This window comes from Panthera leo, chromosome B4 (genome assembly GCF_018350215.1).
Source record: "Panthera leo isolate Ple1 chromosome B4, P.leo_Ple1_pat1.1, whole genome shotgun sequence".
Classification (NCBI taxonomy): Eukaryota; Metazoa; Chordata; class Mammalia; order Carnivora; family Felidae; genus Panthera; species Panthera leo.
The window spans coordinates 41,062,525-41,086,594 of NC_056685.1; the positions used below are offsets into that span (position 1 = coordinate 41,062,525).

General features: G+C 46.8%; 2 protein-coding genes across 13 annotated transcripts in view; one reads left to right on the forward strand and one right to left on the reverse strand.

Annotated features, from left to right (window-relative positions):
- Positions 1-1,438: 1,438 nt before the first annotated feature.
- On the reverse strand, positions 1,439-21,107 carry ZNF384 (zinc finger protein 384). 11 transcript variants are annotated; one of them, XM_042945649.1, is made up of 13 exons: positions 20,920-21,107; positions 20,652-20,713; positions 19,719-19,778; positions 13,369-13,439; positions 12,846-13,083; positions 12,563-12,610; positions 12,025-12,358; positions 11,087-11,179; positions 7,114-7,338; positions 6,226-6,408; positions 4,640-4,718; positions 3,521-3,679; positions 1,439-2,876 (listed from the first exon to the last, which is right to left on the reverse strand). In XM_042945649.1, exons 4-13 carry the CDS (start codon positions 13,432-13,434, stop codon positions 2,469-2,471), a joined length of 1,833 nt encoding a protein of 610 aa, XP_042801583.1. In that variant the 5' UTR covers positions 13,435-13,439; positions 19,719-19,778; positions 20,652-20,713; positions 20,920-21,107; the 3' UTR covers positions 1,439-2,468. The 11 variants fall into 11 exon arrangements, with proteins under 11 accessions (XP_042801583.1, XP_042801584.1, XP_042801586.1 ...); XM_042945650.1 differs by lacking the exon at positions 20,652-20,713; XM_042945652.1 differs by lacking the exons at positions 20,652-20,713; positions 20,920-21,107 and adding an exon at positions 20,280-20,465.
- A 205-nt stretch (positions 21,108-21,312) lies between these two features.
- COPS7A (COP9 signalosome subunit 7A) overlaps positions 21,313-24,070 on the forward strand; it is a 34,196-nt gene continuing 31,438 nt past the window's right edge. For both annotated transcript variants that reach the window (XM_042945662.1, XM_042945665.1), the window contains exon 1: positions 21,313-21,395. The gene's annotated coding sequence lies outside the window, so the exon portion shown is untranslated. The remainder of the gene's footprint in view (positions 21,396-24,070) is intronic.

Genomic DNA, 24,070 nt, shown 5'->3' on the forward strand with positions numbered 1-24,070 from the left:
GCATTATGGAGATTGTCACCCCTCACAAATTCTTGATAATTATCAATGCCGCAGGGCAGGGCTTTAATGATACAGATTTTCAACCACCTAATTTAGACCAAGTATGTGAAGAAGGGTAAGGTGAAACCTCAGGTTTACTACTGAGCAGGTGGTAAGATACAGCAGTTGGATCTAGAAGACCACTCTGTCATGTCCCTGGATAAGCAATTTAATCTCTGTGCCTATGTCCTTCTCTGTGAGAATAACAGGACCTACCTCATAGAGTTCCTGCTACGAGTGAGTGTGAATGAATCCTTAAAAAGAGTAGATTCTGGTTCTAATACTTGTGGTGAAGATAGGACGGTCAGGGCATTTTCAGCAATTGGTGAGAGCAGGCGAAAAAAGTAATATTCAGGAAGCTAACACACACGGACATATTTTGTCATATGGGATACATTCATTAGTGCCACACCACAGATTGAGAGATCTTGGATGTCCACCCAACAGACTAGCTGAGCCCAAAACTTAAGTGGGCATCATTTCATTGACTATACAAATCCCACCAGGTAATGAGCACAGTTCCCCAGCCGTACACAGAGGACAGCCACACCGTTGGGTGTTGGGCGCTTTGTCACAACTTTTTCAGTGCTTAAAGGTTTTTAATTCTCAAAAAGGAATCTTGGAGGTGATCTAGTCCAATCCCTTAACGGCTGAAGCTTCTCAGTCAACACCGGTTGGCGGTAAAGCCAAGGCGAAAGTCCAGGTTTCCTGACCACATTCTGCTCAGCACTACAACTGTCCTGCCTCGCTACTCAGTTCTGGTTATGGCTTCCACCACTGCAAACCTACATATATGGATAGGATAATAGATACATGTATGTACACACATTGCCAGTTGGAATTACAACCGAGCCCAGTGATGCTCAGGCAGGAGCGTAGGCCCTTTCAAGAGGGCATGTTTCTATTTCTTTGACAGGGAGCTTCGTGGTTTTATTAACACATGACTGAAACCTTGCTGTCACAGACTTAGGCATCACAGTCCCCTTGACAAGATCTGTATGTAGAAACTCTCATAAACCAAGATTTCACTTGAATTATCAAAGCTGTGCCCTTTTACACTAGGGGACACACACACAGAGCCTCATCACACAGCATTCACTCTTCACAGACACACACTCTAGTGTAAATCCTTAGTACTGTCCTTGAACATCTCCCCAGATAGCTTCTTCCCATGCTCGCTCACATCAGTAGCTCCACTGCCTCTGATCCTTTTACACGAATTTATTTCTATACAAGGTTCTAAAAACACCCCTTGGTTTGTACATAAGTTTTTTTTTTTCTTCATTTTAAATTGCTTTATAACAACTGATTTCCTGATTTTTTTTCATTTTGTCTTTTCTCTGAAATCTGCCATGGTTTAAAAACAAACAAAAAGGGCAAAAGGAAATAAAAATGCCATTGGCCAGAAGACAGGGTGGAGAAAAACAAAAAAGACAAAAATAAACAAAACATCAAATATGAAAATTCTGAGAGATAATGCATTTATAAACACAGAAATGGTTACAACAAAGATGGCCGTGATGAGTGGGTATATATATATATTTATATATATATTTATATATAAATCCGTGTCCGGCAATTGACCGTGGCACCTAGGGAGCTAAGTCCAGTCCTTGTGTTTGCCCTGAACTCTCCCTTCTCTGCAACACCCTTTGTTTTGGGCTTTCATAAAGAACACAAAGCTCCCACAGTTCCTCTGGCTTTGGGACTGGGAGACCGAGTATAGGGTCTTGGCTGGCAGAGAAGGGGAGGCCCCAAGGAAAACCATAACCCACGCTTCTAAGCCACCCTTGACCATTTTGGGGATCTCTGGCCCCTTGGGGACCACATCTCAGCCCTTGCCCCTTTACAAATAAAGGGGGTCTGACCCCCACTGAAATCTCCCTCTTCCAGCATTAGGTAGGAAGTGAAGTGAGACCACGAGGGGAAGACGGCTCCCGCTCATCGGGGCGTGGGAGAAACCTCCGTTCTTTTGCAGGCAAGAACAGAACAGGAGGCTGGTTGCATTTAGGGCTCCCTTCTCTCAGAGATCTGGGAGGACCAGCCTCTAGTCTTCCACCAGCCCCAACTTTTGAGGATTATGAGGGTAACGAGAGGGTAAGTGCCCACACTGGAAACGTTTCTATGAGGTCATAGCAAATCCCTCCCTTGAGCACCAACCCCCAATTTTGAAAAGCTATGCTTGGAAGGGGAGGCTGCTGGATTACACTACCAGCTCCTTATTCCTTTGCCAATCAGGAGGGCTGATATTCCTTTTGAAGAGGAGTTGAGAATAAGCATGGTATCCTGTGTAGGAAGGCCGTGCCTGAGGCCCAAGGAGATGGAGGCAAGGCCTGTCAAGGAAGAAGACTTTTCCCACCAAGAGAAGTTGGAGAAAGAAGGGACCAGAACTTCTTTCCCCTCTTCCCAGTGGGTGGCAGCACAGGTCTCTACGAGCTGGCCAGGTGCTCCACCTGGATGGTGCTGGTGGTGACAGTGAGGCAGATGTCCTTATGATGCTCCGCCGTCTTATAGGGGGTCAGGTCAAAGGAACACTGGGGTGGAGGGTTAGGGTTGCTGTCCCCACCACCCCCACCCTGGGGGGCTGCCCCAGGGGACTGGAAGTGTGGTGGCTGTGGCTGCTGTTGCTGCTGCTGCTGCGATGCCTGGGAGGCCTGGGCTTGAGCCTGGGCTTGGGCTTGAGCCTGGGCCTGGGCCTGGGCCTGAGCCTGAGCCTGGGCCTGGGCCTGGGCCTGGGCCTGGGCCTGGGCCACCGCCGCTGCCGCCGCTGCCGCCTGCACTTGTTGCTGGAGATCAGGAGGGTTGTGTTTGCGCATATGTTTCATAAGGTACGTTTCCTGAAGGAGATGTGAAAAAGAGTTGAGGGATTAAAGAGAAGAAAAGAGGTTACTTATAACTGGCATCCTGGGCTCTTACTTTACTTCAAATAGAGCCATACTTATACGGGGACATTCTGGAGCCACGGCAAATTCTTTCCAGAAGACTCTTTCAGTGTTCAATACTGGGCAGAAAGGAGAGGGAGACCTTTGGAGTCACAGGGGGCATTCAGTTGGCACAGGGAAAGTGGTCATTTTCTCAAAGATCTTTGAATGGAACAACTTTACCACCTTTTCCTGGAGCCATTTAAAAAATCTTTCTCCCAAAACTGCAAGTTGCAAGTTGCATTATTTTGCCTTGTATTTAAGTAAAATTAAGAATCACCGCTTAGCCAAAAAAAAAAAAACAAAAAACGAAACAAAACAAAACAAAGAATCATTGCTTAGCAATCTTTCTCTATAGGCTTAAGAGCTCAGGCATCCCCCTCAATTCCCGAGCTACATGTCTATGTCATTTCTGTTCTCTTTATCGATTCCGGTTAAGTTGGGAGCTAGGGAGCAAGCATATTCAAGGCAACAGCTCTTTACCCAGAGAGGTGGGGCGAAGTGGACCGTGTGGTCTCACAGGCCCAGAGGGAAGTAAAGGGAAGGCACTGCGCACTCACCGACGTGTATGCCCGACTACAGATAGTGCAGGTGTACACCTTGGCATGCTTCACCGTATGCGTAGATAGGTGCACCTCTAGTGAGGCTGCGTCCGTGTACGCCCGGTGACAGTTGTGGCACTTGAAGGGTTTATCTTTGTTGTGCTGCCGCCTGTGGGACTGGGAAAATGAGGAAAGAATCAGGATGAGGACCTTGGGCTCTTCCTTCCTGCCTCTGTGACCTTAATGGAAAAGCCCCGAGCTGGGTGTCAGCCTTCCAGATTCTCTTTCCATCGGAAGGCAATGCAAATTGCCTTTTTTTTTTTTTAATGTTTCTTTTTCAGGGAAAAGAGTGAACAGGGGAGGTGCAGACAGAGCAGACGGGATCCGAAACGGGCTCTGTGTGGACAGCAGAGAGCCCAATGCAGGGCTCGAATTCAGGAACCGTGTGATCATGAGCCAAAGTCAGATGCTAAACCGACTGAGCCACCCAGGCGCCCTGGGAAGCTGCTCAGTAAAACTTGAGGAGTTACAGGCAAAGGGAAGAGGTGTATGTATCTCCTGCAGCACATCCCAGGATCCTGGAAAGTGAGAAGGATGGCTATACTGGCTCCACCGGCCCGGTGGTTCCCAAAGCGAAGCGGAGGGGACACTAGGGAATACCAAGACTTTTCCACAGGGCCCCCAAAGTCAAAACTGCTTTCAAAATGATAATAAGACTATGTTGGCCTTTTCATGCTCATTCTCTCATGACTGTACAGAGATCACACAATGCGTGATGTCACAAAGACTGAACGCAGCAGGAAGGTAGCCATCTTCTGGTAAGCTAGACACTAAAAAACATGCAAAGTGTAAAACGATGCCATTCTTTCCATTTTGGGGGGAGTGGGCATATGTTTGGAAATAGGTTAATGTTAGTATGCAATGGGTTTGTTATCTTTAAATGAGTCACTAAATATGCTTTCAAGTTTTTCAGTTTTACATTCTCTGTACTCACATCAACAAAAACTCTTTGGGTTTCCCAATAATTATTAAGGGTGTAAACAGGTCCTGAAAAAGTTCAGGAACCACTGTACTAGTCAAATTCACTTTGAGCCCAGTGTCAGACACAAGGCCTCATGTGGAAGGTGGAACATTTACCTGCAGATTGGAGAGCTGCGTGAAGGCTTTCTCACAGCCTGGGTGTGCACATTTGTATGGTCTGTCACCGGTGTGGATTCTGCATAGGATGAGAAAAGAAGAAAGGGAAAGGAGGTCAGCAAGGCCACTCAGGGATCAGTTCGTTCACAAACCTCCTCAAGGTCATGCCTGCCCTCCTACAGGAGTTCAAGCTGGGTTTCCAGGAGGTCCCAGCCTCAGCTCCTCTCTGACACGGATCACACCATAGTGCCTGATCTCTGCTCACTGTCTCCATCACTCAGTTCAAGCTGGGCTCCTCTGCCGGGGGAGGAGGAACCGGCAGCTTGGCAGCCAAGAGACAGGCAGTCCCTAATTTGGCATACAAGTCAGCGACTATAGTAGCTGTCCCTGATGAATGCTCAAAAACATACGGTGAACACACTGAAAAGAAACACAGAACACTTCTTCCTTGGCCCCCACAATACAACCAGAAGCTATGCCCTCAGCCTTGAGCACCACTCCCAGAAAAAGTTCTGGTGTCAAAGAACAGCAGAGTTATGCTAATTATGGAGAGCAGCAGTGATATTAATACTCATGGAAACTCCTTGGGGCTTTTCCGAGTCCAGCCCCCTAACGGCAGGAGATGCCTACTTTAGTACCAATTTGACCTCTTTCCCAAACACTACAGGGCCCTCCACTGAGATGAGCCAAGGACTTGAGGGTCCGCAGACACCTGCTACTTATCGGGGACTTCAGAACTATCTTTGTGACCAGCTGCTTTTCTGGACCTCCAGTATAAAATCTTGGAAACATCACAGGACGAGTCTGTCTCCTTGTGAGGAAAGCCCGACTTCTCCTCTTCGCAAAACAAGGTATCTGACCACTTTGAGAGGGATCACCATGTCCAGAAACAGCCAGGTGAGAAGGCCTCTGGCCAGTAAGAGTTTTGGATTGCAGTTCAACTTGAGATACTGATGAAGGATGTCATCAACTCTTCCAGGTGGCAGGTTCACTCCCTCCTAGTCACTCCAGATTCATGGGACAAACAGTGGGCATCCTTATGAAGCAGGAGCTCTTTCATTTCATTTGCCGGTTCTCTGTGATCATTTCAGACATGTTTCGTTCTCTTCTCTATTCCTGGCATCCCTCAGAGCCTTGCTTATTGCTGTAGGTGTCACCAGGCTGAGACCCAGCGAAAAAAGTCTGATTACATTTTCTGTTCATACATGGTGCCCTAAGGGCTAGAGGTATGGTCTTCTCCAACCAAATGCCCTTGCTTCGGCATCCAGGAGAAAATCTTGCAACATGTGCGTATTGGTGTTTTCAGGGAGAGAAATGAAGGCAGAAGTTGTCTCTGCTCCAGCTGAGTCTCTTCCTCCCAAGCCACACAGTCATTGCATCTCCCCAGCGCAGCTTGTGCCCCAGAAAGGTTCTCTCGAGCGTCCACTCCAGGGTTGTTGTTTCTTCTTCTCCCAGACGCCAGTTGTATGCTCCTCCGGCCAGGTCTCTCCCCCGCCCCCCGCATGCGGGTTGTTGTGTGTGTCCGGGGCGGGGGTGGGGAGGGCATGCCAGCGGGGCGGGGGCAGTAGCCCGCCACTCTCCCTTACCGTGTGTGCTGCTGGAGGTGGGAGAGCTGGCGGAAGGCCTTCTGGCAGTAGGAACAGTTGTAGGGCTTGGCCCCCGAGTGGATTCGGAGGTGCTGGGCCAGGTAGGAGGTGTTGGCGAAGGTCTTGGAGCAGTGCGGGCACTTGTGGGGCTTGATGGTCTCCGTGTGCATCTTGGAGTGGATCCTGCCGGAGAGGAGAGGAGAGGAGGGAAGGGGGGAGGAGGAAGCAGTTCGACACCACGGGCTCAGCTCTCTGCTGGGTGAAATGATGTTGCTTGACGGATGAGAGCACCCCCTCCTCCCTCCTCCCAAACATACTCCGGCCTGGAGAGGCTAATGGCGAGGACACCCAGATCTAGGTCGCTGCTGATCTTACGTCGGTGGCTAGAATGGCAGTGAGGTGATGCAGAGCCGCGGCCCCTGGCTCCTGGTAACCTTAACGGTCTCAGTCTTGTCAGCCCTCTGCTTTGTTCTAAGCTTACACACTCACCACATATACCCTGATTCCAAACAGTACTTTCAACAAAGACCAAATACCGCCTGTTCCCCATGGACCTGAAGTTGAATGCACACCTTGGCTCTGAACTGAAGCATACAGTATAAGCAGGGCCTGCTCTGCAGAAGATTTCCAAACACAAACAAAGAGAGAAACCACAAAAACCGTTCCAGACTTTGGGATTGGAGACCACAATTTCCCAGGCCCCTGCAAACTGCTCAAATACATAGTTTATTTTTCACAGACAGTAATGAGAGCGAACTGAGGCTCCCAAAGGGCAAAGTCACAAGGGAAAAAAGAAACCACGAGGACAGAAGAGAAGGCTCAGGCAACGTGGCCTTAGGGTAAGGGGTCTGCAGCCGGGTGATGGGATAAAACCAAGAGCAGCCTTACCGGGTGTGCTGCTGGAGGTGGGAGAGCTGGCGGAAGGATTTCTCACAGAAGTTACAACTGTAGGGCTTGGCCCCTGAGTGGATGCGGATGTGCTGGGCCAGGTAGGAGCTGTTGGCGAAGGTCTTGGAGCAGTGCGGGCACTTGTGGGGCTTGGTCTCGGTGTGTGACTTGGAGTGGATCTGCATCTCCGACTTTGAGTAGAATGTCAGTGAGCACATCCGGCACCTGGGCCAAGCGAGGGCAGCGGTTAGAACCTTCCCACTGACAGAGCACTGCTGAACCCTCCCTCCACTTCCACAGAAGCCAGCCTATCTGATCTCTCTTACTACAACTATGTTGTAAGGCCCCTGAGGGGAGGATCTGTTCTACTCCTCTTTATAGACTAAACTAATACAGACCCACAAAATACAAATATTCAGTACATGTCTGCTGAGTGACTGGACTCCCTAAGTGTGTACAGAAACAAGAATTCAACCAGAAAAGACAGGAAAATCTTATTATCGGCTCTAGGCTGATGCGGATTTCATCGGGCCAGCAATATCAGCTAACTTCTGTTTTCCTTCTGCCTGTAACTTTATTTCAGACTTTAAAAGAGAGCTCCTTCCCCCAACTTCCCATGCATAAAGTACATCTCTCAGGTATCTCCCAAGTTCCTGAGACGATAATGAGGACAAACTGACTACATTCCCCAGAAGGGCTTCTCTCCTGTCTCCTCAGATAATTGTCTTCTCTCAGATTCTCTCCTACTTCCTTTTTGCCAGTGATTCCTAGAGGGATAGGGGTGGAAAAGGATCGGAATTACGTGGAAGGGGCTTTTCGAAATCATATACATCTGGCCTCCACTGTGCATCTGATGTTCCACCGACCACCACCATCCCTGAGCCCCGTGGCGATAAAGTGAGGGAACCGCTTTTACAAAGAGCTGAGGTTGCTGTTGGAAGTGGGCTGTCGCCCTCAAACACTGAGGAGGAAAAGATTTGTGAAATCTTCCAAGCTTCCATGCCTGAGCTTCCATGCCAAACCTTTCCTCTTCCCTAGCACATGGAGCTCAAGTCAGCACTCGGGGATAACATCAACAGCAGCTGGTACACTTTCCCCCATCACCTGGTTGGTAATCCTTCCTGTTCTGACATTGCCCAACAGCATCAAGTAAGGAGGCCTCTGAGCAGGATAAGCCACAACTATTCAGCCTTTATCGAGGAAGTGCTATCTGTGTGTGAGCTGGAATGCTCTCATTCCTAAACAACCCCACAGTGCACAGTGTGAGCTGGCAGAAAGGGCAGCACCTGGAAGCCAGGCAACTGGGGAAAAAGTCCCTCTGCTTTGGTTCCTCCTCAACTTCTCCCTATCATCGGGGCTGGGGATGGTGCAGAGTGATGGTTTCGGCTTTTTTCGGATCCCAGGAGAAATCTTTAGAAAATAACTGAGATCACGACTAAAAAGAACTCTGCATTCCTCAGAGGAAAAAAAAATATCACGGTACTTGGAGGTGTGGCTCCTATATTAATGTTTCCACTAAAATTCCAATCGTTAAGGTCAATTTCTATTTCCCTGGTCACTTGGTAACTATGAAGGAAATCCAATTCCCAGTTTACCAATCCTTGGCTGTTGTTTGGCTTGCCCAGCCATTATATGGGTGGTGGGGAGGTTCTGTTTATAGTTAGTATGGCCCAAAGGACACAGCCAATGTTAGTCTGGACACCTGGGCTCTACTCAGTGTTCGATTACAGGCTTGCTCATCAATCTAGACCTCAATTTTCTGGTCTGTAAAATGGAGAGATACATATCTGCCTCCAGGGCCAGCAAATACTCAGAACAAAGGTAAGCCAAGTGTTCTCTAATAATTCAATTGCACTAATGTTAACATACCAGTGCTGACGGATGAGCTCATGCTACTATACATTTCACTGAAGTCAGAAACTGGACACATTGTCACTTGAGGGGAACAGTACTGAAGATACAAAATAATTTCCCTTGGTTGCTAAAATTCCTCAGACAAGTGGAACAACATGTACCGTTTTAACTCAAACACAAGCTCATAGTTTGTGTGTGAGTGTGGAACACACAACTGCACCCTTAGTATGAAATTAACTATAAAAGAGAAAATAACCCTCTTCATCAAAGTTCAACTAGAGAATCCGCAAAACTTAAAGTCATAGACAATGGACTGGCAACAAAATAAGCCCTCTCGAAAGGTAGAAGGTACAGCAATGATCAGAGTAATGAAAATCATAGTTGCCATTTGTTGTTGTGCCTGATACTGTGAGGGCACCACACCCGTTAGGCACTTTAAACACACTGTCTCCACTCCTCACAACAGCCTAGCAAGCATTATCCCTGTTTTACAGAAAGGAACACGAAGGCTCAGAAAGGTTAAGTAATTTGCCAAAGGGCAAACAGCTATTCACTACAAAGCTATGATTCTAACCTAATTTTAAAGATTCCTCACACTAGAGGTATTCAAGGAGAGGCAGACTGTCATCTGCCAGGAATGTGTAGAAGACTAAACTACAGGGAAGAAACTGGATTAGGTGACCATTAAAGTATTTCCAACTGTGAAATGCTATGAAGCCAGATAAAAGAGTCCAAGTCTTTTAATGCAAGGTGTTGTAGCTGGAAAGAAATCTGACTTAGGAGTATTGTGGCAGTGGGCAGATAGCAGGAGGCAGAAAAGCTACCACCCCATATAGCTAGGTGCACAACTCCAGGGGGCACCATTCACATCCAACATACTAATGGGGCCCTTCTGGAAGCACACAGTGCAATGACCTTGTTCACAATAACAACTGAATTACCATCCCATTTTTTTCCCTAAGATACTAAAAAATAATTTCAAATACTCTTGATTTTCCCTCAAAAACACACGATAGATGGGGGCCATGACTGATCTTCCCATTTTACAGATGGGAACAAAGAACTAGAAATAAGTTGACTTGCCCAGACTAATAGAACCCTAGTCCAACAATACTCAGTCAAATGTCACTGACCACAGGAATGAATGTGGTTGACTCAAACATGCATGGAAATAGGGATTTTTTGTGATTAAAAAGACTGCTTTGAAAATTCAGAGTTCTGAGTTTCTGAAGAAATTCCATTCACCTAGAATATAATTAGGCGCCCTTAAATTTCAGTTTTCTTTAGTCACCTGGGTGTGGGGCCTCTCAAGACTTCCCAATACACTGAGAGTGTAGAAAATGCTACCAGGACTTCCTTCCAATTGCATATTCACATTTCTTCCCATAGACACACTTTGGGAAGTCCAGAAATAGCTTTAATGTGGGTCCAAAAAATAAGCAAGCAAAAAAACAAAAACAAAAAACAAAAACCACAAAACAACAACAACAAAAAAAACCCTTGACAGAATCAGAGGACCCTGATCCATGTGCAAAGCAGCATAGGATGTCAGGGACCTAGCCCATCAGTCTTACAACGACACACTTTATATAGGTGTATCTCCATGTCACAATGACCTCACTTTAAGCAAATACATAAAAATCCGGATTTATATAAAATAAAAGGGACTTTCATTTTATGAAATGATATATAGAAGATGCTTTTAAATGAATCAAACTTGTCAGGTACCTTTATAAAATGATATGATGTAAACATTTTCCAGGAACACTTTTATTGTATAAGGTGGGATACACCTGTAATAATAAAGCTGCAATGAACTTTCAGATTATGGGCTGGGATTCTGCAATGCTCAATACTTTCTACATAGCAACTCCCCTCCTCTTCACTTACAAAGAAGAACTTAAACACTCTGTAGTTGTGGCTACTCTCCACAGTAGACGTATACAGCAGAAATAAAAATAAATGCTAAATGACAACTATTTCTTATCTCTTTCTTCTGAAGTTCCCAACATTTCAAATCTTATCTGATATATACTCCCAACAAATGGGAGGCATAAACAGAATTCTCCCCATTTTACAGATGAGGAAACTGAGGCCCAGAGAGGGGGAAAGGACTTGCCCAGGGTCACACAGCAAGTTCGTGGTGGAGCCGGGAACTGAATCCATGAGCCCAAGGCTCTGTCCATTTCCTGTGCCGCAGTTCCCTTCGCTCCTAAAATGGGAACAACATTGCCCATCTCGGTACACTAAGGACAGACCCAGTCTCCCAGCCATGCACATCTGCCCCTGTCTGCACCAAAGCTGTGACAGTGGTTATCCCACTCTGTACACCGGGACCAAATTTCCCAAACCCACTAGGGCCCTTGATAGTTCTCAAGGGGATTAAAAGACTTGCAACTTTCAAAGGGCGGGGAGTCTACCTCTGTAATTATTTTCGTATAGCACCACATGCAAACAGAACACTTTTTTGGCAATGGACAACTTAAGGGAAGTCCAGAATCAAAATGACTTTCATGAATTAGAAAGTGAGCAAACAGGCACTTTATAAGCATATATTCCAAGGGCCAAAGGGTGATATCTTATTCCTCCCACCTTTTTATAGAGACCCCTCCCATCATCCCCACCATGCAGGGTCAGTGCTTAAATGTGGCCCAAGAACCAGTGGATGGCACACAGGTTAAGGCCAGGGGCTTTTCAGAAAAGTTTCTTAGAAAAATAGGAATGGAAAATGCAGAAAGCAAAAAGGAGCTGGAGACAGAGTCTGAAAGCCAGCCTAACACCTTACCATAAGAAAGAAACTCCATTATGTCATTCAAAAATTAGTCACTGCTGACTACCCCAAAAGGGAAGGAGTAAAATGGGTCTGCATCCTGGGGAAGAGTCACTCGAGAAGTGCTAAGAGCCCCACTTTCCTCCCCCACAAGAGAGCACCTGACATGCAAGTGGACCTGAGGTGGAAAGCTGTCGGCGTGGAGCCTGATCCGGGGCAAGACACAAAGGGGTAGGTAAGCTGAGACCGTGATCCTTGCCCCTCACTGCCCTGGCTCTGACTCTTACCTATAGGTCTTGCCGTCTTTCTGATGGTCATCGTCATCCTCAGGGGAGAGGACATAAGGGTCATTCATCTCAGGCAGCCCTGATTCCAGCATCCGCTTCTTCTTCCGGCCCCGAGGGGGCTTAGGAGCCACATTGCCACCTCCACCACCACCTCCGCCTCCTTCCTCTGTTAGGGTTGATGCTACCTTCTTGGAGAGGTCAGGGACCACCTGCAGGGCTTGTGAGCCAGGGGGAAGAGCTGAGACAATCATGGGAGCCGAAATGGGGAAGGTCTGAGCTGATGAGGCTGTGGTCACAAGGGAGCCTGAGGGGGACGTGATTACCAAACCGGGACCTAGGATTGGGAGAAAAAGGAGATAGTGTCATGTTGTCCAGTCCTGATCCTAATCCTATTTAATTTCCCCCCAGATCATTGTCTAATCAACCCCTCACCACCGCCCCCCCAGCCCAGAGTATATAGGAAACCCCAAACCCTATAGAAAAATAATGGTCTCCTAACCCCTGTCCCCACCCCACCCCCAGTAACAGTGAGATTTACCCCTTGATTGACTCCCTTCTCTTCTCCACCTCTGAGAACAGGAGACTCCTTGATTCAGAGAAGGAAAGAATGTCACCTCCTCAAAGGCAGGGACCGCATCTTCTACTTCTTTGTATCCCCCACAATGCCTAGCGCATTGCTAGGCACACAGTAGGCACTTAATAAAAATGTGATTGAGTAATCAAACACATATCCCACTCCCCATGTCCTTGGAGCCCTCCAGCCTGGGGTACTGATCATGGAAGATCAACACCTCAGATTGGAGAAGAGCAGAGTGGCTCACCAGCAGTCATCAGTCCTGTAGACGGCACAGGGACCACGGTGATGTTCTGGGTAACAGACGCCTGGCTATGTGGGGTCAGCTGGTCTGACTTGGACTCTGTGTCCATACTGATGCCTGAGGGCAGGGACACGGAGGCAGGCACTGTCAGCAAGGTGGGGTAGTGGGGTGGAGCCAGCCCACAGCCCTTCTCCGGCAGCAGCTGATCCTTCATCTTGTTGATGAACATCGTGTTCTCAATCTAAAAGAAAAGGAAAGGGGAGGCGAGCGGCCTCTTCAGAAAGAACCTGGTTTTGTCTGTTCCCCGAGCTCTTTACGATGTCTGTCCTCCAAGGAGTAAATAGTTCATATCTTTGTGCTTCCAGAGAAGCCAAAACAGAAACGCTAGAATTCTCGGTGGTGGGGGACCTGGTGAAGCAGCACGTGATTTATCTTGCTTCAGTCTCCACAGTACTAGAACTCACTACTCAAAAGTTGAAAAAAGTACATGATAGGGAAGGAGGAGAAAAACACCACCACCACCTACCTGTCCTGAGACTGTGGGGATAGAAGGCCAGAAGTACGGGTTAGAATTGAAGTGAGATTCTTCCATTCTACCTGAAGAAAGAAAGAGAGATCACATCATAGTGAGGAATAAATCTGAAGTAACCTGGCAACCGAGAAGGAGACAATGAGGAGTTCCTGACCTCCTCTTCAGGACCTGACCACATGGCTGAGAATCTGCGGTGAAGATCTCTGGATCTACCATATTAGTTCTAGAGAGCCACTCAGCATGAAATCCAACAGAGCAACAGAGCCTATCCTTCTCAAGATGCTGGTGGAAGAACTTAAACACATCTCGCTTAACCACAGAATGTCTTCCATTAGAAAGAGACTCAGTATTACTTTTCTTCGGTGACAAAAAGAGGAGCTGAAGGCATGAGCAGGGAAGGGATGTACCCAAGGTCACACAAAGCAAATCACTGACTGGCTAAAAAACAGTCGGGGTACCTATCCCCGCTCTTTTCCTTTATCCTTCAAACATAGCTTCCTTGGGAAAGAGTTTCAAGTGACATACCTGTCGTTCTACACAGCTAGGCTGGAACACAAAATGCGCAGGGGAATTAAAGAGCAAAATTGGCAGGAAATCACAACCAAGATATTTTCTGAGTACCAGATGCTACCTGGGGACCATGCCCCACTGATCCCACCAAGGTCCAAGAACACCCACGGTGCCACACTGGGTACCACACATGCGAAGCCAAGCAGTGAGAACCTGGAACTACCAGTTTAAAAGAGGGTTCCAGTGCCGGGAGTAGCAGCACCCCACATCTCTACCTACAGGGATTCAGAATAGGGACAACAGTGCACCAAAACACATACACAGTACTAGACTCCTGCTCTGTATATCTCACACATGATGCTTCTAAGCGTTCAAATTCTTCTCTGTATGTGGATGATAATTAAGCTAAAACTTTGGGAGGAATAAGCAAGAAAAGTAACCCTCAGAATCATGATGGGTACAGAACCTAGGCATCCCACCGCTCATTTTCCCACTCTGATCACTTCTCCTAGCAAGACCGTATGTTAACTGCAGTTATTCAAGAACAGCTTCCCCAAATTCTGGATCCAGCCCAGCAGAAGGCAGGTGAAGAGGGAGTAAGAGACTGATGGAATGGGGAAATGACGAACAACAAGAAATAAACATTATCGTTATGCTGCTTTTCGAACCAGAAGCAACCAAGATTCAGGTGGGAAAGAAGGACCTGTGGCTTACAGCCATGGGGGGTTCCTGCTGAGGATGTTCTGGAGGCAGATAGATACCAGAGCTACTAAGTGCTAGAAGGTACACTGGACACAGAAACAGGTTAGAAGTAGATTAAGGAAACTAAGAAAGATCTGTAACAAAGGAGGAGAAACAGAACGGACATCACTCTAGACGTAACCGCATTCCTTATCCTTCTCCAGAAATCTCATCACATGTTTTGCTCTATTAAACAGCACTCTCAATGTTCATAAAACCTATAAAGGGAAGCACTACTGAATTTCAACCTACTCTTTCCTAAAAAGTAGCAGAGGAGAGGAATGCATCAAATCTGACTACAACTTCACACAAATAAGGCTCATTATTAACTGATTTGAGGATCAACCCCAGACAAATCCTGCTCCCCAACTCATAAAACACATCAGAACAGTCTCCAAAACAGGTGCTAACCTTTTCCTTCCAGCATTAACTTTAGCATTAACTTCCAGCATTAACTCAGGTCCTTCTTAGGCAACAGAAATCAAGAAATGATAGGGGCGCCTGAGTGGCTTAGTTGGTTAAGCGTCAAACTTTGGCTCAGGTCATGGACTTGCAGTTTGTGAGTTCGAGCCCCTCATTGGGCTCTCTGCTGTCAGCACAGAGCCCACTTCAGATCCTGTCTCCCTCTCTCTCTGCCCCTCCCCTGCGTGCACACGTGCACTGTCTCTCAGAAATAAATAAATAAACATTGAAAAAGAAATGACCAAATCACAGTTTGAGGGGATCCAATCTTGCCGAGCTTTTTGGGAAGCAGAGATCACATCTTGGACCTACCCATTGTCTCGAAGATAGGACTCATCACCCAGTAAGCAATTCTGTATTTAGTAAACTGAAGGACACTGGACTCTGTACACACAGATTTTGAAAACAATGCTAGGGGCTCAAACCATAACCCACAACCCCCATCTGTCTAACCTTCGAGCTGAGAGAAATGATACAGAAAAGTCATGACATACGGTGGAAATGAAGTAGAGAATTAGGCCAGAGAATAAAAAAAGGAGGATCTAATTATAATTTCCCCCTAAAAAGTCAAGGAAGTAAACACATTACGGATGTGAAAATTTAGGAGGCAGGAACTGAAAGCCTGAAAATAATATCTTCAGATAGAATTCCTGTGTACAATGCCCCTCCTCACCAAAAAAGATTACATCCACTCATATTGTCCTACAAGTGGCTCAGGAGAAAGTTTCTGAGGGAAATAGACCCTGCAGGTTCTTATAAAGGGGACATACAAAGTGATGTGGAGGACAGGACAAGGTCAACATCACCATCAACATCTATTAAGTGCTTATTGTGTTCAGGGCACTGTTCTAAGCACTTCACAACTATCGTATCATTTAATTACCACAGCAATTCTATGAAGTAGGTACTGTAATCCCCATTTTTCAAATGAAGAAACTGAAGTCACAGAGTCAAACAGTAAATATCAGAAAAGAGATCTGAATGCAGATACCAAAGAGCCAGTTAAGAATGGGGGTGCTACAAGAGACCAAACCCTACAACTGAAGTACATACTCTCTGATATTATGACTTGATGCATCAATTAAAATTTACAACACGTCCAGGAATGGATTATACATTTTCCATGTAGTTCTCTATAAATGTTTCCAAAAGTGGAATTTTGGTAAGAGCAAAATGTAGTTAAAGATGATAGTTTCTGTTCACAACCTGTAAGACTTCACTTGGCCATTAAGATAACTGATTTTAGAATGATGGAATCGGGAGGAGTCTGGGTGGCTCAGTCGATTAAGCATCCAACTTCGGCTCAGATCATGATCTTGTGGTTCATGGATTTGAGCCCCGCGTGGGGCTCTGTGCTGACAGCTCAGAGCCTGAAGCCTGTTGTGGATTCTGTGTCTCCCTCTCTCTCTGCCCCTCCTCTGCTTGCACTCTCTCTCTCTCAAAAATAAATAAACATTGAAAAAACAAAACACCTTAATGATGGAATCAGAGTAAAAAGAACAGACCATCCAGAGGGATAAACTGAATAAAAGATTCCTCTGCTTCCCTGGATACCCAGTCTGTCCCTCTGCTTTGGTTCTTAAGAGAACAAAACTGAAGATCAGAAAACCACAGCTAGTCCTAGGACAAAATGATAAATGTGCCTTGTGGGCTTCTGATAAATATGTCCACCCAAAAGAAGGGTACATGGAAAGTTCTGCTCACCCAACTAGAAGCAATATTTGCCTGCAAAGTGACATCTGAGAAATGCTATACTACTGTTCTAAAAACGCTGACTTAGATCTCTGTATTCCTGAAATGAGATCAAATGGAGAGCCAAGAAGGAAGGCTCTTGCCAGAATACCATGTAAATGGCGCCCCCTGGAGTTGTGTAACAGGGCAACAGGTGCCAGATCACTCAAATAGCTGTTTACTGTCCACTTTACCAATTAACCTCTTAACTTTCTTTCTTCTTTTTTTTTTTTTAATTTTTTTTTAATGTTTTATTTATTTCTGAGACAGAGAGCGACAGAGCATGAGCAGGGGAGGGGCAGAGAGAGAGGGAGACACAGAATCCAAAGCAGGCTCCAGGCTCTGAGCTGTCAGCACAGAGCCCGATGTGGGGCTCGAACTCACAGACCCCGAGATCATGACCTGAGCCGAAGTCGGAAGCTCAACTGACTGAGCCACCCAGGCGCCCCATTAACTTTCTATCTTTCATGGAGGAACTCTCCCCAAACCATCCCAACATCCAAGCAGGTATATACCAACATTCTTAACACCTGAAGAAGCCCAATGATAGTACAGGGAAACCTCATTTCTACATAGAGTGCCACTTTTGATGATTATGCCAACATTTTAATAATAATAAAAAGAACTAGTTTACCCTACATTGGGAAGGAAGTGAAAGGCTTTTATTATAGACCCAAAGAACAGGAAAGAAGGAAAAACAATAGGTAGAAAGAATGCTGGCAGATTAAAAATCTGAGTTCTAATTTCAATTTTACTATTGCACTATACCTCAACTATCCTGTTAATATAAGGTTTACTACAATTAAGTTGGATGGTATTTTTTTTTCAGAGGGTCAGAGAACTACATATTTCTTTTCCAATCTCAGACAAAATCTCAAAAGCACCGATGAGGTGCAGAAAAAAGACGTTAAGTAACACCCATGAAACGTTTAGTAGGACTTGAACTCTTGCACCAGAGCTTTGTCCATCTGTCCACCCTTCCATAGTGCCACCCGCCATCCAGAAATAAAGATGTCACTGCCTGCAGCATGTGGTTTTTGGTAGACCTGGTTAAGACCACCATCTCTTTCCTGGTACTTACTACATTCTCTACAATTGTTGTTTTTCAAATAAAGTACAGCATTTCCTCAGGAAAGCAATATTCTCTTAACACAACAAACTTTTACAAAATCTTGAAAGACTTGTGCCAACCAAGTGCAGTAGCTGGAGAATGAACCTAGAAACTAAGATTTCTGGAATTTAATTCTAGGTCCCACATCAGTGGTTGACTCTGAATAATTTATCATTCTACTAAGTTTCTATCTGAGTAGAGGATGGAGGAGAATAAACCCCTTAAAACAAATTCCTAAGGTATATGGTGATGGGAGGCAGTTAAAAAAAAGGGGAGGGGGGTTAAATAAAATGCTTTGAAGTGTTCCTGAATGGAAGAGAGTTAGAGAAATACTTCCACGTGATGAGCACTACCAGTGACAATCACTGACAATTACATAAAAACCACATAATGACAAAGGTACTACCCAAAAGTATCAGATCTATAGCCTACAGCTTAGTAATCATCAACTAGAAGTACAAACAATAGAGATGCAAAGAACAATCAGCTCAAATTCAACTACAGAAAGAACTTGACTCAGAGATCTCAGACACTCTAGTGAGAAAAACTGTCCCAAAAAGCACAATTGTAGATAGGCTGCAATATTAGCTAACAACTTGAAGAAACACAGACAATGACTCCCCCCGCCGCCTCAGTAAGGAAACAAAATCTCTTTCCTCCAGTTCTAAGGACATTCAAGAAGGACCATCCCAATAGAACTTGGGGCCTTCCTACTACCTGTGAACTCTTCCAAGTACAAAATAAACCAGAACAGGTTTATCCCAAACACACCAACAGAACCACTACCACCCCACAGCTGTTAATCTGAGCTAGCAACTTCTATCCTGGGGACTGCTGGACCAATGGTACTCAGTACCCTGTGGGAAGAAGGGCACAGTGGTTCCCCTGGTCCTGCCCATGCCATTATAAATGATGGATCCAGGAAATGTGAGGCCATAAATAAACAAATAAATAAATAAATAAATAAATAAAGTGGGCAGGGGAAAGGGGGCGGGGCAGTTGGACGAGAGGGGATATGCACGTAATATTTAATCATCAACTTGGCTCAGAAACCTATGGGAAATAAATTTTATAAACCAGCCTGCAATCGGTTCTTAGAAGACACTTCTATGAGCTTGGAACTCAAACTCTTTTGGGTCTCAACATTGTCATTTTCAGAGTACCTAACACACTATCCCCATCAAGCTTCATATTTTGAATTCTTGCAGACCTAGTTCTGGAGTCCACTCCATACAACTTTATCTACTTTACTTCCAACTACCCACAAACCACGTTTTTTGTTTCTTTTTTTCCTGAAAACTTCATCCTGACACACCAAATTAAAATAACCCTGTGTCAGATTCTAACCACTCAACAGATCCACCCGAAGCACTCCACTGCGATATTGAGAATATGAACCCCACGCTAAACTCAACTCTGCTTGTTCCAAATACAGGAAAACAATTCCGTAAGCTTTACGACAAGGACCACACTGGAGACTGGGGCCCATTTGTCCCCAAAGCAGAATAAATTTCTCCTCTGGACACAATGTAACCCCGCTTAGTGATTTCACTTGAGCATTTCATAATTCATTTCTGAGTACTAGTGGGAATGGATGAGATACAGCGCTACCTTTTTACGCAAAAACTTCCTGGGTATTGTCAGGAGATAATTTTTCTCTCCCAGCTAACACCAGTATTACAATTGCTATTACTTGAAGAATTCTGTCACAGTGTCCCCAAGAAGCCCATTTAATCATGACCCCTTCTCCCCCCAATCCAGAAAAGCCATTAAGCCAAAATTGTCTTACCCTCTCTCTCTCTTCCTCCTGTCGTCTTATTCCTTCTCCTTTCCAGGGCTCCTGAACTTTCTGTGAACAAATTGTCTGGGTTACAGGGGCCAGTAAGGGTGCAGCCACCTGAGAACTGCGAAGAACCTCAGGAATTCTTGGACTGTCAGCAGTTAGTCTGGAAAGCAGGCGGACCCCCAACCAGCAATCCAAAGATGCAATCGTATAATAAGGAGTGTAGTGCCACCCACTATGTGGATACAGGGAAATAAATCCAATTCTCAGGAACTAAGATGAACTCTATCACCAGTGCTTGGGTTCCACTCCTGGGCTCAGGCACTGGTTCTTCTTCGTTCCACAGGGCCACAGGTAACCAGGGGTCAGAGAACAGAAGAGGTGGCAGAAGAGAAGGGCCCCTGCCCCTGAGGACTGGCTCAGAAGGCAAAGCTGAAGACTAGGGGGATGCACAAGCCCTTGTGTCAGGCACAGTGCCAGTTCAGGCCCAGCCACTTCCTCTGGCCTCCCCCCCACTTCTACGAGGACTTCGCCCCTGCCTACCCAAGGCCTTGCGCCAAGAAGTACCTCCCTCAGCCTGCACAGTGGTCTATCTACTGGAGACCCCAGCTGTTCCCAGAAAACCTTCGCTCCCCTGAGACAGCCCCTGGGAGCCTCCTCCTGATGTCGCCCCCCACCCCTTCCTCAAACACCCTTCTTTGGGACGTCCCTCCTTCCCCTCCAGGGAGCTGAACTCTGCCACCCACCAGACAGACACCCGCCCCCTAAGCCCCCCCATTCCTCCCCATCGCCCGCTCCTCCACAACCACTTCCGGTTCCGGGACGGACACACATACAGTCACACCGAGGACCCCCCCCTTCCACGCCCCCCCAAGGAAAAGGGGAGGGGGGAGGAGCAGAGAGCTTGGCGCGCGCCGGCAGCAGCGGCGCGAGACTCACCCGGCGGCGACGGCTGCGGCGGCGCCAGAGCCTGAGCCAGAGCGCGGGAGGGGCGGCGTTTGCTGGGAAAGGAGGGAGCCGAATGGGGCGGGAGGACCAGCAGGGGGCGAGGGGAGGGGGGGAGCGCGAGGCGGTGCGCGCGGGCACGCACTTTCGGCGCGAGACAGACCCACACACTCACACGCACGGAATGCGCGCGAGACACCCGCAGGGCGGGGGCGCGAGGCAGTGGGTGGCCCCCTCCCTCCCTCCCTCCCCTAACACTCACCCGGAAGTGGTGCTGGCTCGTGCTCCCGAGAACCCCGATTCCTCCACGCCCCCTCCCTCCCTCCCTCCCCCCACGGCCTCAGAGTAGAGCTGCGGCGGAGAGAAGGCGGGAGCGCCGGAAACGAAAAAGGGGGGAGGGAGGGAAATGGCAATGCAGGGGGGGCGGCAATGGGAAAAGGGGGGGGAAACGCAAAGGTCGAGTCACTTCCGGGAGCGGCAGAGCACATCCGGCGCTGCCTGCGCTCCGACATCCTCAGGGCAGAAGTTACGACTAGTAAGGGCGGAAGTGGCTTCTGCCCAGCGACGCGGTAGAGCCCTGTGTGGATGTGACGTCACAACGGAAGCGAAGGCGGGTTCCGTTAAGGGCAGAAGTTGAACCTTCAGAACTGCGGTCCCGGGCTTCCGGAAGGGACTTCTGGGGAAGTGGGAGGGTGGAAACCGACAGGTTTATGAATTATGCATCAGGTACGAGAGGAGGTAGGAATTCTTAAAACACTATGGGTCCGTTAACCTTCCGTCAGCGTAGAATAGGTTGATATAGGAAGTTACCATTATTTTTTGTTACACTCTTAAGAATGTCTCCATGCTTTGAATATGCCGGAAAGGATAAGGATGTGTCACCTGTTTTCTTGAGGTCCCTACTTAGGCCCGAAGAGTAACTGGTAACCTCTCCCTGACCACATCACGTACTCTTGGCTTTGGGTTTCTATGTTCTTGTTGCCTTCGTCCACGTCTCTATCTCCTCACGCTGCTTTACTTTTAAATATTGTACTCGCCACCACCTGATATTATATTGTTTGCTGTCCACCTCTTCCCGTTGGAATATCCGAGTCCGTGAGGGCAAGGGCTTGTGAATTGTTCACCGCTGTATCCTCAGAGCCTGGCATTTAGTGAGTGGTCAGTAAACGTTTGTCGTCGCATAAATGAACACTTACTATGAACTCTTTTAAGGAAGCCTTGCCGGATTGCTTGAACGTATAAATGGTTCCCTTTCTCTGAATTTCCACAGCATTTAGTCTGTACCTTTTGTTACTCTTTTAACTATTTCGTATATAGGACTCTTCAGCAAGCTTGTCAGCTCCTCAGGAAATAAACGGTCTCCTACATGGTATCCTTCCCACTGCTTTGCTGAGAACATAGTAGATGCTGAAGAAATATAAGCTATTTGAGTAAATGAATGCTGCCTCCAGCCTGCTCCCTGATCTGACCAGAATCTCCCTGGGCTGAGCTCTATTTTGACCGCAGCAGTTGAAGTCCCTCCTATTGACAGCAATAGTTCCTTACTTAGAAAGCAAAATAACCCTAATAGAAACAGTTGTAATGTCCACCTTACAGATAATGAAAATAAGATTGTGAAGATTTAAGTGATTTTTTTTTTCAAAGTCACAGCAAGGAAGTTAGCAAAGGACACCTAAAAATATTAAGTTAAATGTTTAAATAGAAGATATGTTTCTTTGGTTTGTAATTGTAGTTTGTATCCTTTTGGAAGTGTCTACTCTCTTGATCACATTTTTGGGCACTCATTCTATGTTAAACTGAGTAGCAACAGTTGGCAGGATAAGATCTTAAGGGCTCAGTTGTGACCAGACCTAGTTGCTACATGGGTTAGAAATTGCTGATTCCAGAAACGTCGACTTTGAAGGCTGAGATAGAGAAGTGGGAGCAAAATAATGGTGATCACTCTCAGTCCCAGTTCTCATCTTCTTCTTTTCCTGTTTACATTAACGGGTGCTCCCTGAGCCTCAGTGTCTCCAACTGTCATCCCTTGCTCCTGCCCTTGCTGTAAGAAGCAAGTTTTAAGTGCTTTGAACTCCTTAGAGAAGAGCTTTAGAGATAAATGTGGGGCGTAGGGGGAGGAGGGCTGTTAATTTTAGCCTGGGGTTTTCCAGCTGGCACGCTGTTTCCATCTTGAATCACTTCCACACCCTGAGCTCTGCCTGGGAGATCCCTCCTCCTGGGGGCTTCCCCATTTCCTGGTTTGGTCTGAGCCATAATGGTAAGCATTCCAGAAAAATGCTTAAGAGAAGCCTGGCTGAGTCATTTGATGCACAGCTCAGGAGGCAAAAAAAAAAAAAAAAGCATAGTGATGAGAGACGTTGGTCCCAGTGGTGCTTGTGAGGTGTGGCCTCCAAGAACCAAAAGGGTAGTGTGGCCATTGTTTGAGTTCTATAACTAAGCAATGACTCTGCCTCTACCACTTACAGCCTGCAAGGACCTCCAAAGGCCCCATAGTCTGTTTCACCTTTATGAGTGATAAAGGTTAAGATCTGTCCCCATGGCTGCCCAACGCTTCATAGTCATCACTACAATGTGATTTGGTTTGAGATATTTCCTTCAGAACAATTGGAAAGACTAGGACATCTCCTTTCTCCTCTGTCTTTCCCTGCCTTCTGACTTTCCATGGGGAAGGAGGATATTTAGGGAGAAGGAACAGGTGAGGATTTCCCAGTGTCTTGCTGGTGTATTTTAATTTATTTAAATTTAGAGAAACAGCAGGCTAATCAGGCAATAATTAATTCCCTCTTCATTAGGGGCCTTCATGCGTGCCTTTTGCATATGGATGAGCCTCGGGGTCACACTGTCCCTCTGAAGAGTTACAGTTGCAGAGAGTGAGAGAGCCCTGGTGTGCTCTCCAGGCACTTGAGCTCCTCCCCCTTCTAAGCCAGTGCTCCTCTTCTCCCCCACCCTCACCTGACAAGGACTAGATTCCTGGGGGGAATCCACCTCGGATCCCTCCCTCACTGCCCCCCCCACACACCCATGTCCTCAGCACCTCTTCCTGCACCCTCGTGTTCCATCCAGCCCTCTCCCTTCCCCCAGCTCCTGCTGGGATCTCTTCAGGTCCCACTAGGTTGACTGTGAGCCCTCCTCAGCAGCTTGTTGGCTTTGCACCTCTGCTTTTAGTTGGTTCATCACTCCTTGGCCCTGCTCTGCCTTTTTCCTCTGTAGTAGTCTGTTTTTCTTAGGGAGTCTGATCCTCTGACTGCACATACTGCTCTGGTCCTGAGAAATAGGCTTCCTCCTCCCCACTTACCATTGTGTGCAATATGGATTCAGCCACACTTCCTCGAGTACACAATAAAGCTCCCCAACACCTAAAACACACCTACCAACACCCATACCGTCCTAATTGAAGCTGCAAAGATAAACAC